This window comes from Hipposideros armiger, unplaced genomic scaffold (genome assembly GCF_001890085.2).
Source record: "Hipposideros armiger isolate ML-2016 unplaced genomic scaffold, ASM189008v1 scaffold_476, whole genome shotgun sequence".
NCBI classification, from domain to species: Eukaryota; Metazoa; Chordata; class Mammalia; order Chiroptera; family Hipposideridae; genus Hipposideros; species Hipposideros armiger.
This window is the reverse complement of record NW_017731826.1, coordinates 576,240-595,703: the sequence shown is the minus strand read 5'-3', so window position 1 is coordinate 595,703 and position 19,464 is coordinate 576,240. Positions and strand designations below refer to the sequence as shown.

Genomic DNA, 19,464 nt, shown 5'->3' with positions numbered 1-19,464 from the left:
TATCTGGTAGGTTGCTTGCTTCCACTTTGTTTAGTTCTTTTTCTGGAGTTTTGTCATATGTTTTTTCATTTAGGACATTTTTGTCTCCTAATTTTGGCTGCCTCTTTGTGTTTGTTTCTATGTATTAGGTAGGGCTGCTTTACCTCCCAGTCTTGGCAGAGTGGCCTTATGTAGTAGGTACCCTGTGGAGCCCTAGTAGCACAGTCTCCCTGGTGACCTGAGCTGGATGCTCTCCAGTGTCCCTTATGTGGGTTGTGTGTGCCCTCCTGTTGTAGTTGAGCCTTGATTGCTCCTGGCTGTGATTACTGGCTGTGACTACAGTGGACAAGATGTTGTGTGGGGGCTGACCCCACAGAGTGGAATTTGCCCCAGTGGAGTACTGCTGCCTGCCGAATCCACCCTTTGGGTTTGTTGTTTGTGGCACTAATTGGGTGGTGCTCTGGTGTGATCTGAAGTTGGTCACCAAGTGTGTTGGTTCTGGGGCCTCTTGGGAGGGGCTATGGTGCAGGCCAAAGTCAGCCACTGCCCATGTCTGGCCCAGGGCCACCTAGTAAGCGCTACAGTGATTTGCAGTTGGTGAGTACCTGTACTAGGCTTTAAGGAGCCTGGGAGAGATTATGCTGTGACTGAGGCCAGTTGCTACTAATGCTGGGCTTGGGGCTGCTTAGGAAGAGGTACAGGGCACACTGAGGCTAGTCACTGCTTGTGGACCTTTCAGAGAATTTAAGAAAGTCTGCAGTGGGCCCAGGCCAGCAGCTTGTGTGGATTAGCCTCTGAAAGAGGTTTGGTCTGGGCTGGGTCTCAGAGAATCACCAAGGTGGGGTGGAAGCGGTATTATCCTGGTCAATGGAGTGTCAGGAAGCCTTGTACTGAAGCCAGACAATTCAGAATTCAGTGTATCCCCCTATGATGGCCCTGGTTCCTTTTGAGCTGCTGTCCCTTTGCTGGAGCTTAGGGCAGGTATTTGTGAGTCTGTGCTTGGGCCCTATAAGAGAATGCTTGGGACTCCAGTGGTCCTCTGTCTCACCTGGATGGAAATCCTGATGATTTTCACAGCCAGATGTTGTAGAGACTCCTCTTCCTGGCACTGGTGCTCCAGGCTGGGAAGCCTGGTGTGGAACTGGGGTCCTTCACTCTTCAGGAGGAATCCCTACATCTGACATATCCTTCCTGATTCTTAACCAGCACACATGGATGTGGGACCAGCCCGTTTTGTGTCTCTGTCCCCTCTTACCAGTGTCAATGTGGCTTCTTATATCCTTAGGTATAGGATTTCTGCTCAGTGAGTCATCAGGTGGTTCTCCAGGGTGGTGGTTCTGTAGTGTAGTTGTTATTTTGATGAGGTCATGGGAAAAGGTGAGCTCAGTATTTACCTACTCCACCATGTTGACCGGAGGTGCACCAAATGCAAGGTGATAAACAGCTTTTCAGTAGGTAAGTCTTAAGGCACAAATCAATAAAAAATGTGTGCACCAGATTTTAATGCAGCATTTACTGTAATTCCTTTTTCTTAAAGCATTCTTTAGGACTCATTACTGAAGTATGACTATTTCTGGGGCACGTGTTTGTAACAATACTGCCTGCAGCCTGTGCTCTCAGGGGCCCTGTGTTGGGATGCCTGTGCTTCTCTGTTCTGTGAAACAGTGCCTTCTTAGATGACCAGTGTGACAACAGGAAGGCTTTGTCCACACCCCTCTACAGGGTGAGGTGCAGCCCTTCTCCACTTCCCCTCTGGCGGCACTGAGATAGGCTGTCACAACAGAAACCCCAGATGTAATGAAACGTCATCCTCACAGCCCGTGGCAACACAAGGGCTTTTCCTCAACTGTTGGAGCAAAGCTGAAGTGTATGCAGTTGCTTTTTGTGTTATTTTTTTTTTGAGCAGTGTCTGTTCTGAATACCGGGTCAACTGTGACACTTGAATGGCCTGTGAGCTGGCTCTTCTGGCCTGTTGGAAGGAGGCTGCATGAGAGGGGCTGAGAGGGCAACAGAGCTAAGAGGGCCAAGACAAACGCCATAGGAAACTGGACAATGCCAGGGAACCAGATTTCCCCAGAGGGGCCCGACCACCTACTTCAGAGATTTGGAGAAAGCTTCCAAGAACCCTATGCTGGGTCTCTGGATCTGGTCTCTAGGGCCCTCCTTGTGCCTCCCAAACTCACCCAGCCAGGGGTGCCCAGGAGAACTTCCACCTATAAAGTGATTTATTTCTTTCTGCAAAGAATGATCACCAAGCTTAGGTTTATTTCCCTTCATTTTCCTCTGTGCTAAGAGCTAAATTACACAGAAAGGAAACAGTGACCTTTATTTTGTACAGGGAGAGGAACACTGCAGAAAAAGGGTAGTTATTTCCACAGCCTTAGGTGACTTTCAAACGTGATAGTGATTAAAAGATAGTGATTAAAAGCAAGAGAAGCTGGGGTCGGCCAAGTGGCGTGTTGGTTAAGAGCTGGCTTGGGACGCCAGAGGGCCCGGTTCGGATCCCACATGAGGGCCAGTGACACTGCCCTCTACAGCTAAGATGCTGAACAACTTCTCAACCTGGAGCTGGGCTGCCATGAGTCGCAGGCGATGGCGTAGGCTGCAGCCCCTGTGGCAGTGGGTTGCCATGGGCTACCGTGTGTAGCCAGCAGCCAGCGTGAGCGGCCAGCAGCCGCCGTGAGCGACCGTCCAGAAGCTGGCGACTGATCTGCCTCACCCGGGAAGAGCGCAATGATGGTGCCAACTTGGGCCAGTGAAGCAACGCCCTCCACAACTAGACTGAAGAAGAACAAAAGGACAGCAACTTGTCTGTTCCCCTTCCCCCAATTCCCCAGCGCTGTTCCCATCCCCCAATTCCCCAATTTAAAAAAAAAAAAAAAAGCAAGAGAAGCTGCAGGGCTCAGCTCCCCTGCAGCTAGCTCTGGAAGATGGATGTTGTCCTCAGGAAGAGAAGAAACAGGCTCAAGGATAAGTCTTGGATAGGGTCTTTAGAGACCCAGAATTAAGGAAGGATTTGGGGATAAGGGCTAGAAGTTTATACTCTAAAGTCTGCTTTATCTTCTCCAGGCAAGCTAAGGGGTCCACCCCCACCCCACCCTGTAGGCACACTGACTGCTGCTCCCACCCAGCCTGGGACCTCGGGTAGCACACCCCAGGACCCCGGTACCTTGCTCCTCTTCACGTAAGAATCCTCTTCGTACACATCTCGGGACAGGCCAAAATCTGAAATCTTCATCTTCCGCCCCTCGGCTACCAGGACATTTCTGGCAGCTAAGTCCCGATGGACGAGCTGCAAGGAAGACAACAGCAGAGACCCCTGAGGCCCAGGCCGGTGCAGGCAGCTGGGCGCTGGGCAGGGGCGGCACACACCTTCATCTCGGCCAGGTACCGCATGCCCCGTGAGATCTGCCAGGCGAAGGAGATGAGGTCGCCCATGGTCAGGGCCCGCTCGTCCGGGTTGTCCAGGTAGCTGGAGCCATGGCTGCCCCTGCTGCCCACGTAGCCGGGCCCCGCCTTGCGGCTGTCCCGCAGGAAGCCCCTCAGGGAGCCATACTTGGCGTACTCCACGATGAGCAGGAGCGGGCCTGGGGGCAAAGGGGCTGTGGGACCTCAGCAGGCAGAGGTTAGGCCAGCTCAGGGTACATGCCAGGGCGCTCTGCACCCCACCCGTAAGTGGGCAGATGGACAGAGCATGCTCTGGGTGCCAAGTGCCCAGGCTCCAGGCAGCTCTAGGACTTAAGCCCCAGCTCATTCTCACATCACTTCCTCTCTACCCTTCGAGGCCTGTGCTGAAGCCACTGCCTGGGTGGTTGAGCACGACCTTCTTCCGCTGTCCCCATGGCAGGTGGCTTCCACGCCCAGTGCTGCTTGGGGGTGCACACCCCTGCTGCTGGGATGCCAAGCCTTCATGCCTTCCCGGTCCTGTCAGCCTGGGGATGGCTGACAGAGGCAGAGGGTCTGGATCAAACGTGGCCACATGCCCCCTGTTCCTGCATGCTCTCAGCAACTCTTGGGCTGCAGTCCTGAGGCCCAGCCCTGAGTCCTACTGATACTGATCGGCAGCCCTGCTGCCCTCTTCCTATTTGCTCCATCCCCTCATAACCCCAAAACACACATGCACACATGTACACATGCAGACAGTGAGAGGCCCCTGGCGGCACAGTGGGTTTGTGAAACCAACAGACCAGGCTGGTCTCCCGTGTCCTTATGTGAAAAATGAAGACAATGCCTTTGTCATGCAGGGCTGGGGTCAGGGTCACCTGGAGGTCACGGCATGCCTAGTCTCCAGTAGATGCCTAGGAGGCACCATCCATTTCTGGAGCTCCCTGCCCTGGGGCTCTGCCTGGAGCAGGGTGCTGACAACTAGGATGCTGAGAGAAATCTCCTGGAGCAGCAGAGCAGCTCCTCTCAGCCCTCTCAGTCACAGGAGGCTCCAGACAGGACCAGAAACAGAGACTATGCTTCCAAAAGGACAGACAACAGGGATCAAAGAAGGAAAGGATGGGGAAAGGAGAGGAAGAAGAGCATAGCAGCCTAGAGCCCCTGGCCTGTTCCCGGAAGCTGCTGTCCTGTGGCTGGTCTCACCATCCTGGCTGCAGGCCCCGTACAGTTTGATGACGTTGGGGTGGTTGACCTGCTTCAGGAGGTTGAATTCTGACAGTAGGTCCCGCAGCTCATTTGGGGAGGCGTTCTCTGAAATGCACGTAACCAGAACAGGTTGCAAACCCATCTCTTCTGGAAGCCCTTTCATATGGACCTACACCAGGAGTCTGCACAGACCCCATTATCCCTTCAAACACCCTACCCAAGGATCCCATAGTTCGGGGTTACTCTCAGTCTGTGGGGTGGTCAACAGTGGCCTCCTTTGCCTCTGGGGAATAAGAACCCCCCAAAACCACCATCCACATAAGCAGATCTCTCCAGGGACAGCCTCCCAGGGCTAGGCTGTGTGTAAGTGGCACTATTTTCCTGGCACTATTTTCCTGTGATCACCATCTTCCAAAGAAAGCGGTGCACAGATACCCCTCATTAATCTTTCTGGAAAGGTAAGGGGACTCCCTGGACCCAAACACCAGATAACCAAGCACTCAACAGCTGGGGCAAGGCCCTGGGGGCAGTAAGAGCACAAAATCTCACAGAAGTTCTCTTGCCGTGCTGTGCCATGGCCTGAGAGTGGGTAGAGCTGGGTTTGGGTCCCCATCAGGAGCCTGGTGTGGAGGCATTTTGAGTCAGAAGCTGTAGCTAAATAAGTCCTCCTGGTCAGTGCCACATGGCTCACTGCCCACCTGTGCCACGCCGCTCACACCCAGCTTTGCCACTCTGCTGCCTCTGGTTGCAGACTTGTCTGAATGCTGAGGGACAGCTTCCAGAGGAGACGGGGCACTGGGACCTCCTGTACCACATGTAGGGGCCCAGGCTGACCTCACTGTGCCCACTTAGGGTGTGGGGTCTGTTGGGCAAGGAGCAACCCCAGTCTGAGAGCCTGGGGAAGCATCCGGGAGCACTGAGCTGTGTGGCCCCTCAACTGCTGCACTGAAACCCATGTGTGCACCAGCCGACTCGCACCCTGCACTGCCCCCAGGACTCGGTCAGTCCACTTGGGCCAGAGCCCAGCTATGGCAGAGGGCCATCCACCCAGAAACATGATATTGTGTGCGCGTGTACACATGTGTGCATGCGTGAGTGTGTGCCTACTCAGAGCCAAGCTTGTAGCACAACTGGTCACTCATGGCAAGACTGAGGCAGGGCAGTCTTGGTTTCACAGGTGGTTTCTTCACCAGGCCCCAGGGGACAGTTGGCTGAGAGGAATGAATGGAGCAGACGGGGGTGGGAAGAGCTTCTTAGCTCAAAACCAAAAGACTTTTAATTTTTTAAAAACTTGGATCTTCACCCAACATTGGTATAGAAGCAATACCACTCTAGAACCTTCCAAGAGAGGAAAGTCCTCACCCTCCTTCTTCAGGGACCACCCTGGCCCAGGTCATTCATGGTGGGTGTCCCCAGACTGCAAACACTCAGGAATAGCCACAGGAGGCTCGTGAGGGGGTGCAAAGACGCACCAGTGCTCTGGCTGTGGGTGGCCTCATCTATGCCTTGGTGCTCCTGAAGGTGGGCAAGGCAGGGCCACCCATGAGTGCTGCCTGGACAGGTACCTTTCAGCATCTTCACGGCCACGGTTGTGTACCCCGCTTTCCCTTTAAGCCGGAAGGCTGTTGCTTCGACCACTTTTCCAAATTCACCTTCTCCCAGAGTTTTTCCAAGAACCAAGTTCTTCCGAGGGAATTCCCACTTTGGATCCTCCTACATTGGGGTTGAAGAAAGGGAGAGAAGAGGAAAGGGGAGGAAAGGAATAAGGCAAGACCCACTAACAAGTGCCTGGTGGACAAGCTCCAGTGTGCAGAGCACTGACCTTCATCTGAATCAGTAGGTGAAGGTCACCCATGTTCACAAGGGCAGGAACCCACGGTTGGGCCTTGAGGTGCTGGTTTACTGAACATGCCTGTGTCCTCATCTCTCAAATTAGGGGGTCGTGACTTCCTCAGTCCCATAGGTGCTCACGTGTAAGCATGACCTCACTGCCCCCACTTAGGACACCAGGCCTACAAGGCACCAACTGGGTTGCAGCCCAGGCCCTCAAGTGCCCTCTCCAGAGATGCACAGCACCTCCAAGATGACCAAATCAGCACCCCAGTGGCCTCCCAGCCTAGGACTCCCAGCTACCGGGAAGTATCCAGGGCAACGTCCTGCATGGCAGCACCTGGACAGGTACCACTGGTCCTGGGGAACCGTTGCCTACCGGGTCAAAGTGGCTCCTCCCATGAGGCTGGTCACTGCCCAGAACCTGTGCAGAGCTGCTCACCACTAAGGACGCGTAACCCCTGGACAAGCAGAGCCATGCTTTCTGATATCTGAGTGCAGAAGCAGCCTCTGCTCAGTGCCATAATCAGGGCCACCCTCCAGCTAGCTCTTGGGCGTCCTGGTGCCTCAGGTCCCTCAGGAACACACTCAGGGCCAGAGCTGACATTGTAACCATCACCGCCCTGATGTCCTCACCTCCATACCACACTAGATAACTGTTTTCTGTACACAGAGATCACACTGAACACGTGTGGCTATCATCAATTTTGTCCTCTTAAAAACGTTAAATGTCATTTACATACTTTATATGAGCAAACTGAGGCTGAATAACACATCTGAGACCTCAGAGCTGATCACTGTGGCCCTTGGGCCTCAGGCTGGGCTCTGGCCGCTCTGCACTCTGGGCTGAAGATGACGTGGGCCATGGTGTGTGTGTGTGACTACCATACGAGCACTCACCAGCCCTGCTCGTCCAGCACACCTCACTGCAAACTACCAGAGCATATAAAAAAATCACTTGGCTCATCCCAGAGGTGGCTGCGATGCCGCTGGGCTGGGGTTGCAGACCCCCACCTGCTGAGTGATTAGAATGAGGAAAGCTAGGAGGGAGGCTGCATGGGCCACTGCAGCTCAGTATAGCCTCCAGAGCCCAGGCCCTCACCAAGGGACAAGCACCCTGTGGGTGGCACCACCTACAAACTAGGGTTGGGGACTGCCAGGGTCCCACGGCCCCCGCAGCTGAGCCTCCTGCCTGGAGGTGTGCACACTACACTCTCACTTCCCAGCCTCATGGTGGGACTTCTGCTCCCATGTGCCCTTCATTCTGAGCACTTTCCTCAGTCCCTCCCAGAGCCTGGCTTCCAGCACCTCAGACAGTTCCCAGCAAGGGTCCTGAAGGGGCAGGTCAGGCCAAGGGGAGGCCTGGCCAGGACAGGGGCTCTGAGAAGCATATGCTGACCACAGACTTAGGTCCTCCCGCTGAGAAGGGAGCTCGGAGACCTGCTGGTTCTGGCCGGCTCTCTGCCAGCTGGCTGGTCACAGAGCTGAGGGCCCTGGCCCCACCACCAGGTGGCCCCTCCCTCCATGCTACAGATGGACTCCCCCTCCCTTGTTGCCACCCCAGCCAAGCCCCTGCCTGCTTCCATCGCTCTCCTGGATGGGGACAGTGCCTCATGATAGGCTCCCACTTTGCACTCACCCCACTTACTCCCCAACAGAGTCCTGTGGAAATGAAGGCAAAACACAGGCCTCCTTTACTCAATCTCTAACTCCCAGGGATCTAACCCCCTGAGAATAAAATCCACACTCCTCCTCAGGGCCCCCCAGTCCTTGGGACATCTTTAGGAGTTCCCTGTTAGATATGGCATGGCATGGCCTGCCCTCCACATAACCTCAGGGCTGAAATCTCAGTGCGTCTAAACCAGCACCCGTCAGTTTCCACTTGCTAAACTGCCTCCATGCTCCATGCCCTTTGGGCCTTGGAAAGCTCAGCGAAGGCGTGGCAGGGTGGTGGTAATGGAACGCTCACGCATTGGCTGCTTGTGGGTTGCAGGATGCCTTGCGTGCCCACCTCCCCTCTGCAGTTCCCGATGACTGGACCCCAGAGGCCACTGCCACCTGCAGGGCTGCCTGCTGTGGCTGCCCCCAGCCCGAGGCCCCATGAGGACCCTCACCGGGATCTTGAATGCATCCACAGAGACCTGGTTCTCCATGGAGTCCAGTGAGGGCCGGCGGGCGCCGGATGAGGAGTAGCTGATGGGGAAGGCCTGGGCTGGCCGGCGGAAGGTCATCTCGGCTGAGGCAATGGGAGGCTTGTGGGCATTCTTGTGGTAGCGGTGAATGCAGAAGGTGGACAGCAGCACAGAGGTGATGAAAGAGAAGAGCACGGCCGCTGCAATCACCATGCGGCACAGCTCATCGCACAGCGGGTCTGTGGGCAAGGCGGCCATGAGTGACACGGCTCCGGGATGGGGCCCCCCAGTGCCAGCGGGAGCCAGCATGGCTCCAGCCAGCCACACCCACGGCCGGGAAGCAGCTGCTGTGACAAACTGTGAGTGGCCTGGCAAGTGCTGTTGGCATGAAGGTGTAAGAGTACCTGCAAACACTCCAACAGCACTGACTGCAGGGCAGGTACTGTTAGGGATGTTTCCCCTCCCTGGAGACTGTTACCACCCTCTTAGAAGGAACAGGCACCAAGAGTGTAAGCAGTCTGCCTGAGGCCAAAAGCACAGGCAGTGCACCCACCACACCAGCTGTGGGATGCTGCACTGAAGCCAGCCGGTCCTGAGGGCTGCGGGGAGGTCAAGTTCTTCCTGTGTTCCCAATGTCTTTTATGTTTTCTTTATCAAAAAGGGGGAGGAAAGGAAAATGGCTCAGGACCTAGGGTCATGCAGTAACAATTCAAATACTGGAAAAGTGTCCCTGGCCTCAGGCAAGAAAGGTCCCCGTGTGCTCAGGGGGACCCCGCTGCCTACTGCACCCACTGTCCAAGAAGGAGTACCAGGAGGCTTTGGCTGGGAGGGTGGGATCCCAGCCAAGGCCTGGCACAGGGACAATCGAGCAGACACTGAGTTATTAGGTGAAAAAAGTAATTTTCCAGCCCAATCTTCATTATAGAACTTTTGGGCAGAAGGCCCTGACCCAGCTCCCTGTCTGCACAGCTCAGGGAACCAAGGCCCAGAGAGGAGGATCTCCTGGGCTTAATTGCTTTCCTGCATTTCCCTCCCTGACTCGCACAGAGGTGTGGGAAGCCCTGCTCCCCACTGGCCCTGGCCCCACCCGACCCAACCAGCTCACCCTGGCTGTCTTCCGGCTCACAGAAGCACTTCTTCTCCTCAGGGAAGCAGCTGCAGGTACCAAAGCCAGCTTTAATCCCCAGGCGCTCCCCTGGCTCGTGCCCACCAACGATGCTGCCACCCCCTGGTGACAGATGAAGCCAACTCAGCCTCTGGGGTGACCTGACAAGCCAGGACCACCCAGACAGGAGTGTGAGAGGCCTTTCTTGGCCTGATGTCAGCTGCCATGGGTGGGGGTAGGGGGCAGTGAGCTCAGAAGTCTGGGTCACCTGGGCAGGGGTCTCAGTATGACCTGTCCCCAAGTCAGTTCCCTGGCCACAGTGGGTAGGAGGAGCCCACAGGCTGCCCAGGGCCCTTGCCAAGGTCCGCACAGGGCTACTTTTCAGAAACAGAAAGGGCAGTAGGGATGCCAGTAGAATGGGGGGCAGGGTGCTGCACCCCTGTGAGATGGCAGAGTGACACTGGACTGTGGGTCAGGGTACCAGGCTCCAATTTGCATGTGTGTGTGTGTGTGTGTGTGTATGTGTGTGTTGGGGAGGAGGGCAGAGCCCTTTATTCAAATGAAATGTTAGAAAGAAGGTGGCACAGAAACCCAGGAATGCAGCTGATCTGCTGAAGCACAGGTGGGAGCCCAAGACACTCTTGCTCACTACCTCACCCACCCAGGCCCCATCCGGGCTCAGGGTGACCGGGCAGGCCCAGTGGGCTGCTTACGCAGGCAGTCCTGGGGGCAGATGTTGGGATTTTTGCTCTCCACAGCGTCACAGTGGCCGTCAGGGCAGGTCTTGATGCTGGGGGAGCAGGTGGAGAAGTTCCTGGAGATCCCTACAACACACAGTGGGCTGGTCACTGCCATGTGGGAGCACCGCCCTGGTCAGACTGCCAGGTCCCCTGGGCCAGCCCTGCCCCTCCAAGGTCTGAGCAGAGAAAAACCACACATGAAGCCCCAGCAGGGGCATCTCCCCGAGATGCTTGGGGGTCCTCAGTGCATAAGGGAAGCCGGGCAGTGAGGGATGGAGAGACAGGGGAGTCTCAGAGCTGCACCCACCTCCAGGAAGCCAGAAGAGGCCAGACAAGGCCAGGCCCCTCTCAAGGCTGCACTGTGAGATGGGTGCAGCTGTCCACACCCAAGCCAGCTTAGGCCCTTCCTGTTCAGGGCCACACTTCCTGGCCTGGGACCTCCCAGATAGAGCCTCTCTGTCCCTTGCACACCCCAGCTTTGGCCCAGACCTTCCCAAGCCCAAAAGGAGTCCAGCCCGGGGCTCCTGTGGTCCCCTGGCAATGAGCAGCCTGACTGTCCTCATGTCACCAATACCTACACTTATGCCAACCTTCGTCTAGCATCAGGAGCCACATGGGACAAAGCTCTGGGGAGCAGACACAGAGTGAGCAGGGCCCGCAAAGCCCCTGTCTGCACTCAGCGATCATGAGTCCTCGACTGCCTGGCTGCAGCCTCTGGCTTTGCGGGGCTTACCTTTGCCATTCCCCTGTCTCCACTCGCACCTGCCCGTCAGAGAGCCCAGGCCTCCGCACTCCTCACACTCGGGCCGCCTCTTGCTGACGGCGCAAGAAAGGGGGCAACCCGGCTCCTCAGCCAAGTCTGGGGGTGGAAGAGAGCAGATTACAGGGGGCCTCGCCTGGATCCAGTGTCCAGCCAGAACCCGCGGACAGGGGGCAGCACTGGCTGAGCACACCCCATGGGTCAAACCCGGAGGAGAGGGGGTAACTCAGCACCAGGTGCAGAGGAGTGATGGGGTTGCTGGGGACGTGAGGCAGCACCATAAGTCACAAAGAGGGGACAGCTACTGCGCTGGGGTAGTATAGAGGATGAGGTGGCCAGACTTGGCCAGCGACACACAGGGTACCCAGCTAAACCTGAATTTCAGATAAAGAGTGAACACTGCTTTGTGAAAGTATGTCCCTCATATTTAGTTGACATACTTAGAAATTTGTCTTCCAAAAGACTGTGCAGAGGTGGCATGGAACATATACCAAAAATTGTTTTTTACCTGAAATTCAAGTTTAACCAAGGTGTTATTACCTGGCAGCCCAAAGCAAGTGCACATGTGGGATGTGTTTACCAGGCAACCCGTCTTCAGCTGCCAGGCTCCTGCTAGCCTTCTTGCTCAACAGTGCACATGCAGTTACTCTCATTTTATAGGGAGGGAGACTCAGGTGTGGGGAAGCGGCAGATCCATGAGGGGAGCAGGACCAGGTCCCTTCTGTCTGGGGAAAGCCCATGGCAGTATCATGCCCCATCCATCCCCCACCCCCTTCCACGGGGCCCCAGCACTCACATGTCCCCTCCAAGGTGACAAGCAGTGGGGCCTGGGCCTGCCTGCGAGTCGACCGGTCAGAGGCCACCACTGTGTATTGAAGCTGGGCACACTCAGACCGCCGCAGGGCCTCTGTGTCATTCACAAACAGGGTCCCTGTGCTGTCCTCGGCTGAGGTAACGACGCCCAGGGCACTGCAGTTGGCACTGGAGGGCTGCAGCCTGTACTGCACGTGGATGCCGGTGAACTCCTGGCAGCTTTCCACACAGACTTTCCCAACCTAGGCATGGGCACAGGTAATGCCCTAGCTGGGCAGCTGGACTAGCCTGCCATGGTGGCTGGAGGAGCTCCCGGGAAGGCTGAGTCCCAGGCCAGTCCCCCGCTCGCCTGGGAATGGCAGCACGCCCTGAATCCCCACCCTCCATGGCCCCATCCACCTGCCTAGCCCTGCCCTGCCCAGGCCATCACACCACCACCCACCCTGCTCCTGGGGTCTGGACGGTGGAAGAACAGGGCACTGAGGTCTGGTTGAGAGGCTGGCCCTCCAGGGAGGGGTTGCTGCTCTGGCTCGTTCCTCACTGGTTCTCATTCAGGCACAAAGGAAGACTGGCTTCCTCCTTTGCACCTCCCTCAGTGCTTCTGGCTTGGGGACCACCACTTCCCGTCCCCACCAGCCCCGCTAGGTCACCAGCCTGGTTAGTCAGCACGGCCCCCGGACATATAATCGTGCAGAGTGGTTGCCTGTCCCATATGGGACCAGGGCCTTTCCTGGGACTTTGGCTGGAACCCTTGGGAAAGAGGGGCTGCCAGGCTTGCAAGTGCCATTGCTGGGGCCTGGAGCTGGGCAGCATAACTCTCCTTTACCCCTCAGCCACTCTAGTTAGAGTTAGGGTTGCAGTGGCTTGAAACCAGAGGTGTGGACTTAGTCAAGTTTGGGGTGGAACGCTGCTTGCAGCCACACAGCGGGTCTGCGCTCAGGCTCAAGGGAGAGCCAGGCTCTCCAAGCCCATACCTGATACCACAGGAAAACCTCCTCCTGGATCTCCCAGCACTTCCCTGTACAAAGTGACCCTCAAAGTTTCCCAAAGTCACAATATCCTCAATTTAAAATCATAAAAGCTGGGGACAGGGGAAGAGACCACAGTGAGTCTGAGGCTGGACTGGGACCAAGGCCCTGTGGCCTCCTGAGGCTGCTGGAGCACAGGGACCCACCTTCAGCAACACCTGCTCCCACTCAGCCCCCCTCAGAGACCTCTCAGGCCCCTCTGCTTTGTCACCTCCCACCATCCTTGACGCCCCCTCCCCCAGGCTCCTCCATGAAAAGCCAGGTGGGCAGGTCAGGGAGCTTGGATACGTCCAAGGGAGGGACAGGACGTCCTCTACTTCCTGTGCTGGATCCAGGTGGATGCCAGGAGTGAAGGGGGCATGTGAACCAACCACAGAGACTGATAAAACCACTAAGATAGTTGCAAGAGACAGCCCTGAACATGACCTTCTAAAGAGAATGTCCCCTCAGCTGCTTAGGAGGAAGGAAGCAGGATGGTAAGTCATGTACCTACTGTAATTGCAAGTTAGCTATAAGAAGTGTTTATGAGAAATGTTCTAGAAAGAACTGCATCAAAATGCTAAACATCAGCTGATACCGGAAGAAGGGATCACTCCTCTCTGTCCCTCATCTTCTTTGACGAATACTGACGATTTCCATTTTTTTCTACTTACAATCATTATTTTCCAATGACAAATGCAAGACAAGTTCCAGCAAATACACTTGCAGAAGTGGAAGCGCCCCCACCTTTCCCTGAAGAAAGCACTTGTGTTTTTTACACACTAGCAAATTTCCAGCAGTGAAGATTTGTTTTTGAACATAGGGAGCCACGTGACCCCAACATTTCTGCAAACCACTTTTTCAGTTAGCAATCCACCAGGAACACCTTTCCAAGTACGCATATGTAGATTTACCTGGCCTTGGTCTTACATTAGCATAAAACATGTTTTAAAAATACCAAGAAGGGAGAGGACTAAAAAGAGGCCCAGAGCCCACCAGCACTGTCCACGTGACTCTCCTGCTCTTCCACAGTCCCAGTCTCCCAGCCTTGTGCCCCTGGCTCCCCCTGGGCCACTAAGTGGGCTTCCTAGCCCAGGGAGGGGGTCCCACCCATCTATTGACCTGCTTGCACTCTGGAGACAGAGCACCCCGCCCTGGGGAACCCCCCCGTCTTTCCCCAGCTCACCTGGGCAAAGCGGTGGGCTTGCCTGCTCACGGTAAAGGAGTAGGCGCTGGGCAGGCGCAAGCTGACTGGCACCACCGACACATTGAAGTGGAGGAGGAGGATGCCCTCCCCGGGGCCCTGGAAGTCCGAGTCGTTGACCAGCACGGCCAGCTGTAGGATACGGCTCTCGGAGATGGGAAGGCTGCGGTTGAGAACCAGCCCTGCGGGTGGGGGCACAGTGATGACGGCCCACACCACTGCACACCTCCTCCCAGATGCACCCCTGCCCACACGCACAATGCAAACACATGGTTTGTCACACAGTGCAGGTCACACACCTGGCAGCTGGCAGTGAGTTAGAACCACTGCTTCAATGTCAGCTGTGGTACTGAGCTGGAAGTCCAGAGGACCCTTATCAGCTGGGAAGTGTGTATGTATGTGTTGAGTGTGTGCATGTGGGTATGTATGGGGTATATGTATGTGCAGTGTGTGTGGCATGTGCAGGTGGTATGTATTTGTGGGGTATGTGTGTGTGTGTGTGTGTGTGTGTGTGTGTGGAGTCAGTGTGTGTGGTGGTGTGTGTATGGAATATATGTGTGGGGTGCGTGTGATGTATATGGGGTCTGTGTGTGTAGTACATGTGTATGTGTGGGGTGTGTGAGGTGTGTGTGTGACGTGAGTAGTGTGTTGGGGTAGGGTATGTATATGTGGGTGTGTGTATGTGTGATGTGTGTGCATGATGTGTATGGGGTGTGTGTGGCGTATGTATGTGTGAGTGTGTGAATGTGTGACGTATGAGGTTTGTGTGGTGTGTGGGGGGTGTGTGTGTGATGTGTATGGGGTATGTGTGGCGTGTGTAGTGTGTGTGTGAATAGGGCAGGTATGTGTGCATGTGTATGGGGTATGGTATGTGTGGTATATGTGGTGTGTGTGTGGGAGTGTGTGTGATGTGTATGGGGTAAGTGGGGTGTGTGTATGTGTGGTGTGTATGTGTGAGATGTGTATGTGTGGTGTGTATGGAGTATGTGTGAGGTCTGTGTGTGTGTCAGGAGTGTATATGGGGTAGGGGCACATGCCAAGACCCGCCACCACCAAGGCCCTGGGGACACTGCACTGGCCCTCGTTTCCCCAGAGAACTCTCAACAGCAGCGGCCTCTAGTGGAGCCTGGACCCCACAGGCCATGGGCCCAGGAGCTTGCACCTCTATGCACTTGCCAAACATCAAGGCTGTAGTTTTAGCTTAGTGGAGACAGAAGGATGGGAGACAGGGGGCTCTGTTACACCCAGAGTACAGAGTGAATGTGCCAGGGCATGGGTGACAAGTTTCCCTTGTGCAGGGCAGGAGGCCCTCAAAGACTTGGTAGGGGAAGGGAGGATACGAAACAAATAAGATCAGGCGAGGCAGAAAGGGGTAAAGTGATGCTAGGTTCCCCTGGAAGCAGATCCCAAAACAAGAATCCAAGTACAAGTGGGTATTTGGAAGGTGACCCCAGAAAACATGGGCAGGAGGGCTGGGGAGGGAGGCAGGGAGGCCAGGCAGTGGATGAAGATGCCCCATTCTGTAGGTGAGCATTGCAGGCACCAGGCACTTAGCCCTGTAGGTACATAAAAGGATAGTCATCTCAGGTTCCTACAGCTCCAGGGCACTGAGCTGCTACTGTACACCAACCTGTTAGGAGAGAGCTGCTGGCTGGGAGGGGGGCAATATTCCCCAGGCACTCAGGCACCTGGGGAGCAGCAAAGTAGGTGCCAGGCTCATAGAAAGGTTTCAGGAGATGACATATGTATTTCCAGTGGGCAGTGAGCCCCAGCATGGTCAGCATGGGGAGGTGTGATGGGGTCCTGTCAGTCAGCCATAGCAGTTTAGGGAGAGAGAACAGCTTGTGAAAACCCACCAAGGTGGACGACGCAAGCCCAGCAGAGACAAGGAAAGGCTGGGTGGAGGGGGAAGGGGCAGCTGCCTGGGAATCAGAGGGCCAGGTGAGGTGTCCATGTGTGCAGGGTATTTTCTTGCCCTGGAAGAGTGGCTGCCAGTTCCCTGTGGGCCCAGCCAAGCCATGCCCAGCCCCTCTTACTGTAGTCATGCACAGTTGCCCGTATGAAGCTGCTGTTGGCCTGGACCAAGGTCTCGTTGGGCAAGTGCTCCACACGAAAGGTCTGGAGGACCCAGGCATCTCTGGGGAGCAGTGTACTGGTGTACCGCCTCAGGAGCTCCCCGGATGCTGGCACCACATCAGCATCAAAGACATGTAGTGTGGCCACCACAGTGCCCTGCAGAGAACAGGAAGTGCCAGTCAGATCGCTGTAGCCTGAAACTGAGGGAGGGCACGTGCCTCACAGATAGACCAGGTATGCACAGAGCTGGTTATAGGGACTTACTGACCTGGGTTCAAGTCCCCACAGGGCCAGCCTGGCCCAGTCACCCTCCTTGGGCCACTGTGTCTCACCTGTGCAACAGGTTCTGAGATGGGCATCTACAGACTTCCATAAAGATGGATTACAGCAGATGCCCTGGTGCTCTAGCAGGCATCATCGAGGTCCCCACAGAGCAGAGTGAACACTCCACTCTCCCCAGAGGCACACGTGCCTCACAGAGGAGAGGGGTTGGCTCAGTGTCACATAGCGATACACCTCAGAGCCGGAATCCAAGCCCAGTACACAAGAACGCTCTCCTCCCAGCCTCTGTACACCTGGCTGGAAGGGGTTGTGAGGAAGGTTCTAAGCAAAGTCACAGGGTACCTCTTCTCTCTTTGCTAACCAGACTCCCTGCGTCGCCCCCCAAGGCTGCCCACTCACCAGATCTGCTCCTGAGGTGCCCAGAAAGGCAGGCAAAGACAACACGCCACCCACCCACCCTCCCATTGCGCCAACGGCCGGCTCTCTACAGGACAGCCCGAAGCCCAGCAGGTGGCAGTCAAGCTCCACCTGCGCGACGAGGAGGGGCGGGGCCAGGATGGGCGGGGTGATGCCGGGAGTTGCCAGCCCCGCCTTCCTCCTCTCCTAGGCTACCCTCCCAGAGCCTCAGAGGCCGCTCTGTGAGGAACTGAGCGCCCGTGGAAGGGACTGCCCTCCCCGTTGTCCTCTCCCCTCCTTGGGGCATAGATGCACTCCCAGGCGCGCACCCGCGGCCTCGTCCGCCTGCTTGGACGCAGGTGGAGTTTCCCTCCTCGACCCTCCCCAGTTAGGGACCAGCTGAGAGCCGCAGGGGCTGGGCCCTCCTTTCCTCAGCTGCGCTGGAGGCAGGCAGAAAGCCCCGACAGATAGACGGACAAACGCAAACAATTAAGAGAGATGGTCAGCCACAAGGCTGCATGGCGAGGCGGACTGCTGAATAGCCCGACGAAAAAATGGCGATGGAGAGACACTGAACAGACGACAGACAAGCACACAGGCCGACAGGCACCTCCTTCCGCTTGAACTCCACCACGGCGCTGGCGGTGTCGACGCCCCCAAGGAAGGTGGGCGCCGAGTCGTCCTCATCATACACGGTCACGGGGAAGGGCACCATCACCTCCTCCTCGCGCGCGCCTACGCGCACCGTGCACGCGGCCACCAGCTCGTACTTCTCCCGGCGCTCGCGGTCCAGGGTCCAGCGCGTGCTCACCTCCAGGCTGTCCGCCGCACAGCGGAAGGGCTGGCTCTCACCTGTGCACCAAGCAGACCAGGAACCCCCTGCGTGATCCTGGCCTGGGGACTGCCTGAACTGCCTTCCTTAGGGGCCCAGCAAGAGTGGTGGCAGGAGAGGGCCTCTGCAGGATGCAAGCAGGTCGAGGGCCCTGGGCTTCCCCTGCGTGGCTGTGCAGGGGGGCACAATGCCTCAAGCAGTCTGCAGTGAGGACTGTGCGCTAGTGAGCTTTCCTGTGGCTACAGCCTTCACCTGTGCTGATGGGGCATGGCAGGGATCAGGAGGCCTGTGTCAGGTGCTCACCCCTATCACCTAGGAAGGGCCCAGTGCAACCTTTCTCCCACCTGGCCTCAGCTGTGGGGACGGGTGGCACCAGGTCTGCCAGCCTGCAGGCCCAGAGAGCTAGCTGCCAGCATTTGCTCCTTTTTGAAAAAATATTAGGAATTTTTTTAAATTATGGAAGCAATATGCACTCATTTTAGAGAATGTGAGAAATAAAGCCACAACCCCATCATTTGAAAACAAACATAAAGACATTTGGTGTATGATCTGATGTTAACACACAAATATTTCCGACTACCAGGTTTGCATCGCTGCTCTACACCTTGGCTGTGTGGCAGGACACAGGTCGCTGTGCTTCTCTGCGCCTCAGTTTCCTCCCCAGGAGATGGGATGAGGAGGCTAACATGCCGGCTCTTCACCAGGCACTGTGGTACAGTCAGCGATTACCTATCTTCCCGCAACCTAGTGAGGGGAGAACCAGTGGCAACAACACACTCTTCAACCCAAGCCTGTCCTGGAATAGCATCCTCCAGAAAAACAGAAAAGGGGAAATGCTGAAGGCTTCAAGGTCAACACTGACTACCCCAGCACCAACCATGGGAGGCTTACGTCAACTCCACATCACTCCCATCACAGCCACACATCACATGTGGATTACACATGTGGGAAATGCTCTTATAATGTTTCCCTCTGTTGTTAATAGTTACAAAACATACGCTCAACAAAATTTCATTATGTAATTTTTAGCCAGGAAGGGCAGCATGCTAAACTATATGCTTTTTAATAATCTTGCACAAAGACGTCTATCCCTGCCATGGAGGAAGGAATGCAAGGATGCTGGGGGCAGTGTGAGTGAGTACTTTTATGATATTGAGGTTTTCTTTAACACTATTACCAGGTGTGTCGATAAACCCGGTGTGCATCCAGGTTCCACATACTCGCAGTCCGGCCTTTGTCCTTTTTGAGTCCCAGTTACTTTAAAATGGTTTCCTGCGTGACCGCCCAGCTGTCTTTCCTACTCCACTGGGATCCAACTCCCTCCCCTCCCCTTCACCACCCAGGACCATCTTGTGGCATGGCCATCTCCAGTAGGCGGTCCGTGTAGCTGCTGACAGAATCCTGGAACCTTGTTTGGTCTCCTCTTTCCTTCAACACCTCACATTCGACTCATCAGGAAATCCTACTGGATTCCTTCAAAACATGGTCCAGAACCTGCCTGCTTCTTGTTGCCCTGTGGCTTCCACCCTCCTCCTGGTCCGTATCCTCTTGCTCAGGGATTCTCCTGTAGCCTCCTAATTCATTGTCTCCCTGCTTCCACCCTAAACCTCCCCACCCCAAATCATCCCTAACAAAGTGGCCAGGATAATCCTTCAAAGATAAGTCAGGCCCTGTCAATGCTTGCCTCAAAAGCCTTCCCCGTCTCCCCAGTCCCTCAA

The 19,464-nt window shown here is 55.8% G+C and overlaps 1 protein-coding gene across 3 annotated transcripts in view; it reads right to left on the bottom strand.

Moving 5' to 3' along the window:
• The window catches only part of RET (ret proto-oncogene), a 58,545-nt gene that overhangs the window by 10,032 nt on the left and 29,049 nt on the right, over positions 1–19,464 (bottom strand). For 2 of the 3 annotated variants that reach the window (XM_019666634.1, XM_019666636.1), the window contains exons 4-15: positions 17,525–17,766; positions 16,197–16,392; positions 14,143–14,342; positions 11,933–12,191; positions 11,110–11,235; positions 10,350–10,460; positions 9,637–9,759; positions 8,514–8,770; positions 6,135–6,282; positions 4,567–4,674; positions 3,352–3,566; positions 3,149–3,271 (exon numbers count right to left, since the gene is read on the bottom strand). In XM_019666634.1, the coding sequence (XP_019522179.1) occupies positions 3,149–3,271; positions 3,352–3,566; positions 4,567–4,674; positions 6,135–6,282; positions 8,514–8,770; positions 9,637–9,759; positions 10,350–10,460; positions 11,110–11,235; positions 11,933–12,191; positions 14,143–14,342; positions 16,197–16,392; positions 17,525–17,766 (2,108 nt within the window). The remainder of the gene's footprint in view (positions 1–3,148; positions 3,272–3,351; positions 3,567–4,566; positions 4,675–6,134; positions 6,283–8,513; positions 8,771–9,636; positions 9,760–10,349; positions 10,461–11,109; positions 11,236–11,932; positions 12,192–14,142; positions 14,343–16,196; positions 16,393–17,524; positions 17,767–19,464) is intronic. The other variant, XM_019666635.1, reaches the window with a different exon arrangement.